The sequence below is a fragment of the Leucoraja erinacea genome, chromosome 5 (genome assembly GCF_028641065.1).
Source record: "Leucoraja erinacea ecotype New England chromosome 5, Leri_hhj_1, whole genome shotgun sequence".
NCBI classification, from domain to species: domain Eukaryota; kingdom Metazoa; phylum Chordata; class Chondrichthyes; order Rajiformes; family Rajidae; genus Leucoraja; species Leucoraja erinaceus.
In genome coordinates this window covers 939,362-946,744 of record NC_073381.1, presented here as the reverse complement: position 1 = coordinate 946,744, position 7,383 = coordinate 939,362, and the positions used below count along the sequence as shown (strand labels likewise).

Below are 7,383 nucleotides of genomic sequence, written 5' to 3'. Positions count from 1 at the left end.
CATTCTGAAAGGGACCCGTTAATCCCTACTCTTTGTTCCCTGTCTGCCAACCAATTTTCTATCCATGTCAGCACTCTGCCCCCAATACCATGTGCCCTAATTTTGCCCACTAATCTCCTATGTGGGACCTTATCAAATGCTTTCTGAAAGTCCAGGTACACCCCTTGTCCGTTTTCCTAGTTACATCCTCAGAATATTCCAGAAGATTAGTCAAGCATGATTTCCCCTTCGTAAGCCCATGCTGACTCGGACCGATCCTGTTACTGCTATGCAAATGTGCCGCTATTTCATCTTTTATGATTGACTCCAGCATCTACCCCACCACCGATGTCAGGCTAACTGGTCCTGGTTTTCTGTCTCCCGCCTTTCTTAAAAAGTAGGATAACATTAGCTACCCTCCAATACACAGGAACTGATCCTGAATTAGGCCATTCGGCCCATCAAGTCTACTTCACCATTTAATCATGGCTGATCTATCTCTCCCTCTCAACCTATTTCTCCCTGCCTTCTCCCCATAACCCCTGACACCCGTACTAATCAAGAATTTATCAAACTCAGCCTTAAAAATATCCACTGACTTGGCCTCCACAGCCTTCTGTGGCAAAGAATTCCACAGATTCACCACCCTCTGACTAAAGAAATTCCTTGTCTCCTTCCTAATGGAACGTCCTTTAATTCTGAGGTTATGACCTCTAGTCCTAGACTCTCCCAGTAGACTCATCCTCTCCCTATGCACTACCTTATGTTAGAAACATAGAAACATAGAAATTAGGTGCAGGAGTAGGCCATTCGGCCCTTCGAGCCTGCACCGCCATTCAATAAGATCATGGCTGATCATCCAACTCAGTATCCCGTACCTGCCTTCTCTCCATACCCTCTGATTCCCTTAGCCACAAGGGCCACATCTAACTCCCTCTTAAATATAGCCAATGAACTGGCCTCGACTACCCTCTGTGCCAAAGAGTTCCAGAGATTCACCACACTCTGTGTGAAAAAAGTTCTTCTCATCTCGGTTTTAAAGGATTTCCCCCTTATCCTTAAGCTGTGACCCCTTGTCCTGGACTTCCCCAACATCGGGAACAATCTTCCTGCATCTAGCCTGTTCAACCCCTTAAGAATTTTGTAAGTTTCTATAAGATCCCCTCTCAATCTCCTAAATTCTAGAGAGTATAAACCAAGTCTATCCAGTCTTTCTTCATAAGACAGTCCTGACATCCCAGGAATCAGTCTGGTGAACCTGGTGCATGAAGCTTCCTTTAAATGACATACGAAATGGTGCAAATACCTTCTTCATTTCAGCCAAGTAACTGTCCCAAGCAAATTCCAGCAGTGGGCGTATCACCAGCTTGGTGATCCGAGAAGGAAATCCCAGCTTTAGCACCTTTGGGAATAGAAGTACTTCAATTTTAATTCCTTTTTTACTTTTAGCCTGAAGATAGCACAAAGTGCTGGAGTAACTCAGTGTGACAGGCAGTATTTCCGGAGACAAGGAATAGGTGACTTTTCGGGTCTTTATGGATGTAGTATTTATGGATTGTCGTTCAAAGTAAATCAAACAAACGAAGGAAGTAATGTTTCAGAAGGAACTGCAGATGCTGGAAAAATCGAAAGTATACAAACATGCTGGAGAAACTCAGCGGGTGAGGCTGAGGATTCATAACAAGAGGATTTCAGTATAGGAGTAGGGAGGTTCTTCTGCAGTTGTATAGGGCTCTGGTGAGACCACATCTGGAGTATTGTGTACAGTTTTGGTCTCCTAATTTGAGGAAGGACATCCTTGTGATTGAGGCAGTGCAGCGTAGGTTCACGAGATTGATCCCTGGGATGGCGGGACTGTCATATGAGGAAAGATTGAAAAAAGACTAGGCTTGTATTCACTGGAGTTTAGAAGGACAAGGGGGGGTCTTATAGAAACATGTAAGATTATAAAAGGACTGCAGGAAAGCTAGCTGCAGGAAACATGTTACCAATGTTGGGTGTCCAGAACCAGGTCTTAGAATAAAGGGGAGGCCATTTAAGACTGAGATGAGACCAAACTTTTTCACCCAGAGTTGTGAATTTGTGGAATTCCCTGCCACAGAGGGCAGTGGAGGCCAAATCACTGGATGGATTTAAGAGAGAGTTAGATAGAGCTCTAGGGGCTAGTGGAGTCAAGGGATATGGGGAGAAGGCGGGCACGGGTTATTGATAGGGGACGATCAGCCATGATCATAATGAATGGCGGTGCTGTTTCTATAAGATATCCTTATCCTCATCCTTCTAAACTCCAGTGAATACAAGCCTAGTCTTTTCAATCTTTCCTCATATGACAGTCCCGCCATCCCAGGGATCAATCTCGTGAACCTACGCTGCACTGCCTCAATCACAAGGATGTCCTTCCTCAAATTAGGAGACCAAAACTGTACACAATACTCCAGATGTGGTCTCACCAGAGCCCTATACAACTGCAGAAGAACCTCTTTACTCCTATACTGAAATCCTCTTGTTATGCAGTGGGTGGGAGGCAAGGAAGCAGGGGCAGTAAAAATTGGATTTAAGAGAGAGTTAGATAGAGCTCTAGGGGCTGGTGGAATCAAGGGATATGGGGAGAAGGCAGGCACAGGTTATTGATAGGGGACAATCAGCCATGATCGCAATGAATGGCGGTGCTGGCTCGAAGGGCCGAATGGCCTCCTCCTTCACCTATTTTTTCTATCTATGGAGCGAAGGAATGTGTGACGTTTCGGGTCGAGACCCGTCTTCAGACTGACGTGTGGGTGGGGTGGGGGGTGGGGATGGGAAGAAGAAAGGGAAGTGATGTCGGTGAGAGGGGCAAGATTGAATAATAACCCAAGGGGCAACTTTTCCACTAGGAGGGTAGTGGGTGTAAGGAACAAGCTACCAGAGGAGGTAGTTGAGGCAGCTACTATAACAATGTTTAAGACACTTGATCAGGTACATGGATAGAAAAGGTTTTAGAGGGAAATGGGTCAAATTCAAAGAAATGGGACTAGTGTAGATGGGACATCTTGGTTGGCATGGGCACGTTGAGCAAAAGGGCCTGTTTCCCTGCTGTATCTCCACCATAACAACGTTTAAGAGACAGTAGGCCAGGTACATAGATAGGAAAGGTTTAAAGGGATGTGGTCCAATCGTGGGCAAGTGGAACGTGTTGGGCTGAAGGGCCTGTTTCTGTGCTGTGTGACTTTGAAGGGCCTGTCCCACTTACGTGTCCTTGGCATGCAAATTACGCGACCTCGTGGTCGCGTTGAGCCGCGACGGTCGGGCGCGATTCCATGCATACGCACGGCCGTCTGGAGCGCGTAACGTGATTTGAAGATGGACACAAGGCTGGAGTAACTCAGCAGGACCGGCAACATCTCTGGAGAGAAGCAATGGGCGACGTTTCGTGTCAAGACTCTTCTTCAATCTGGGTCTTGACCCATTGCTCCTCTCCAGAGATGCTGCCGGTCCAGCTGAGTTACTCCTGCATTTTGTGTTCACCTTCAACTTTCTTGGCCCCGCTCTGGGAGTAGAAGTGGGAGCGGATCCGGACCGCAACGGCCGTGAGCCCCAGGCCGAGCTCGGCGATGGTTTTCCTGCTTCTGCTGCTGTTGGAGGTGAGACGTTGCGTTGAGCCAGGGTCTTGGGCCTGTCCCACTTTGGCCGTCAGTTCCGCGACAGGCTGTTGGTGCGCGAAGATTTCGTTCGCTACAAAAATTTCGAAGCCCCGCGTGATGTCGCGCACAACTACACACCCCGCCGCGCTTCTCAGTGGGACCGGCCCCGCGCGGCCACACGATGCCCGTGCGCCTCAACGCCACCACGAGGTCGCGTAATTTGCGTGCCAAGGACACGTAAGTGGGACAGGCCCTTAACTCACCTGAGCAGTTACTGTCACAGTGTGGAACCTTGGATCTTGCACAAGTCCCACCACCTCTAACTTGAAAGACGGACTCATCCTGCCTTATATTCCGTTCACAGCTTCTCGGGAGGGTTCACCAAACACCATGGAGACACTTGGGCAGATGTCCACAGGCTGGAGCCTCAGCATTTCGCAGAGGGAGGCAGCTCCTCTGGTAGGATCAAGCCACTCGGAGATATCACGTCACCACCAAGAAACATTCACAATTAATCATTTGTGATGTCACCGTAAATTCACGTCCAGCATCGATTTCCTCCTTTCCAGACCCGCACGTGTGGTGCAGCGGTAGAGTTGCTGCCTCACTGCTCCAGATACCCGGGTTCCATCCTGACCTCGGCTGCTGTCTGTACAGAGATTGTACCTTCTCCCCCGTGACGTGCGTGGGTTTTCTCCGGGTGCTCCGGTTTCCTCCCACACTCCAAAGACGTGCACAGCTCGGTTTGGGAACAGCTCCATCCAAGACCGCAAGAAATTGCAGCGAATTGTGGACGCAGCCCAGACCATCGCACAAACCAACCTCCCTTCCATTGACTCCATCTACACCTCACGCTGCCTCGGCAAGGCCAGCAGCATCATCAAGGACCAGTCACACCCCGGCCACTCCCTCTTCTCCCCTCTCCCATCGGGCAAAAGGTATAGAAGTGTGAAAACGCACACCTCCAGATTCAGGGACAGCTTCTTTCCCGCTGTTATCAGACAACTGAATCATCCAACCACAACTACCACAGAGAGCAGTCCTGAACTATTTAAGTCTGTGGAATTCTCTGCCTCAGAGGGTGGTGGAGGCAGGTTCTCTGGATGCTTTCAAGATAGGGCTCTTAAAAATAGTGGAGTCAGGGGATATGGGGAGAAGGCAGGAACGGGGTACTGATTGGGGATGATCAGCCATGATATCGAATGCTGGCGCTGGCTCGAAGGGCCGAATGGCCTACTCCTGCACCTATTGTCTATTGTTTACTATCTACCTCCTGGATGACCCTCGGACTATCCATGATTGGACTTTGCTGGCTTTACCTGACACTAAACGTTATCCCCTTATTTTGTATTTGTACTTGTGAATGTCTCGATTGTAATCATGTATTGTCTTTCCGCTAACCAGTTAGCACGCAACAAAAAGCTTTTCAATGGACAGCGTGTTCCTGCACTGTATCTCGAAACTAAACTAGCGAAGGTAGGCGTGACTAGCATGGATGGGGCATGTTGGCCGGTGTGGGCAAGTTGGGCTGAAGGGTCTGTTTCCACGCTGAATCACTCTACGAGTCTCTCCGACCACGAACTCCAACTAAAGTCCGGTCTACGGTGGGTGGCACGGTGGCGCAGCGGTAGAGTTGCTGCCTCACAGTGCCAGAGACCCAGGTTCCATCCTGACTACAGGTGCTGTCTGCACGGAGTTTGTATGTTCACCCTGTGACTGCGTGGGTTTTCTCCGGGTGCTCCGGTTTCCTCCCACACTCCAAAGGCGTGCAGGTTTGTTGGTTAATTGGCTTTGGTAAAAAATTGTAAATAGTTTCTTGTGTGTAGGATGGTGCTAGTGTGTGGGGATTGCCGGTCAACAAGGACTCAGTGTTTCCGTGCCGTATCTCTAAACTAAATTAAACTCCAAACTGCCTTGAGCGTACTCGGGACTTTAGACTTTGATTTGTATTATAGATGACTTCGAGCTCTAAGGACGGAGCCATGGTAGGGAATTGAAGAATACAGTTGAACAGAGGGATCTGGGTATAACCGTGCATAGTTCCTTGAAGGTGGAATCTCATATAGATAGGGTGGTAAAGAAAGCATTTGGTATGCTAGCCTTTATAAATCGGAGCATTGAGTATAGAAGCTGGGATGTAATATTAAAATTGTACAAGGCATTGGTGAGCCCAAATCTGGAGTATGGTGTACAATTTTGGTCGCCCAATTATAGGAAGGATGTCAACAAAATAGAGAGAGTACAGAGGAGATTTACTAGAATGTTGCCTGGGTTTCAACAACTAAGTTACAGAGAAATAAGCTAGGTCTTTATTCTCTGGAGCGCAGAAGGTTAAGGGGGGACTTGATAGAGGTCTTCAAAATGATGAGAGGGATAGACAGAGTTGATGTGGATCAGCTTTTCCCTTTGAGAATAGGGAAGATTCAAACAAGTGGACATGACTTCAGAATTAAGGGACAGAAGTTTAGGGGTAACATGAGGGGGAACTTCTTTACTCAGAGAGTGGTAGCGGTGTGGAATGAGCTTCCAGTGGAAGTGGTGGAGGCTGGTTCGTTGGTATCATTTAAAAATAAATTGGATAGGCATTTGGATGAGAAGGGAATGGAGGGTTCTGGTATGAGTGCAGGCAGGTGGGACTAAGGGAAAAGTTGTTCGGCACGGACTTGTAGGGCCGAGATGGCCTGTTTCCGTGCTGTAATTGTTATATGGTTATATGCTGAAAGGCGAAAACTGTAAACAGGCAAGGAGTTTCAATGGAGAAGGTCAAGGTTCTGCAGAGTTACTCCCCAACCACTAAAATAGGGCAAGCCAAACTACCTACAGGAGGGCTAATGTTTCAGGAAAGAACATTAGCTGTGAAAAACCTGTGGAACTCATTGCCACAGAAAGCTGTGGAGGCCAAGTCAATGGATATTTTTAAGGCAGAGATCGATAGATTCTTGATTAGGGGTGTCATGGGGAGAAGGCAGGGGAATGGGGTTAGGAGGGAGAGATAGATCAGCCATGATTGAATGGCGGAGTAGACATAATGGGCTGAATGGCCTAATTCTGCTCCTATCACATGACCAGGTCTTATAAAACAGCTCATGAGGCAGGGGAGGTTCAAAATTTAAATCTGAATTCAATTAGTTATCACAGAGTGCTGGAGTAACTCAGCGGGTCAGGCAGCATCTGTGGAGAACATGGATAGGTGACGTTTCACAGAGTGCTGGAGTAACTCAGCGGGTCAGGCAGCACCTGTGGAGAACATGGATAGGTGACGTTTCACAGAGTGCTGGAGTAACTCAGCGGGTCAGGCAGCATCTCTGGAGAACATGGACAGGTGACGTTTCTGGTTGGGGACCTTTCTTCAGACTGGGTATGTAAAGGATCTTCCAAATCTATCAAAGATACATACTTTTAGAAAATAGAAGTTCGGATGACAATAGACAATAGGTGCAGGAGTAGGTCATTTGGCCCTTCGAGCCAGCACCGCCATTCACTGTGATCATGGCTGATCATCCACAATCAGTACCCCGTTCCTGCCTTCTCCCCATATCCCCTGACTCCGTTATCTGGATGTGGACAAGCTTTTCCCTTTGAGAATAGAGAAGATTCAAACAAGAGGACATGACTTCAGAATTAAGGGACAGAAGTTTAGGGGTAACATGAGGGGGAACTTCTTTACGCAGAGAGTGGTAGCGGTGTGGAATGAGCTTCCAGTGGAAGTGGTGGAGGCAGGTTCATTGGTATCATTTAAAAATAAATTGGATAGGCATATGGATGAGAAGGGAATGGAGGGTTA

General features: G+C 48.0%; 1 protein-coding gene across 2 annotated transcripts in view; it reads right to left on the bottom strand.

Moving 5' to 3' along the window:
• ppil6 (peptidylprolyl isomerase (cyclophilin)-like 6) overlaps window positions 1–4,659 on the bottom strand; it is a 26,801-nt gene extending 22,142 nt beyond the window's left edge. The window contains exons 1-2 of one of the 2 annotated variants that reach the window (XM_055634968.1): window positions 3,863–4,659; window positions 1,286–1,381 (exon numbers count right to left, since the gene is read on the bottom strand). In XM_055634968.1, coding sequence (XP_055490943.1) covers window positions 1,286–1,381; window positions 3,863–3,940 — 174 coding nt within the window. In that variant the 5' untranslated portion in view covers window positions 3,941–4,659. The remainder of the gene's footprint in view (window positions 1–1,285; window positions 1,382–3,862) is intronic. The other variant, XM_055634969.1, reaches the window with a different exon arrangement.
• Window positions 4,660–7,383: the final 2,724 nt, after the last annotated feature.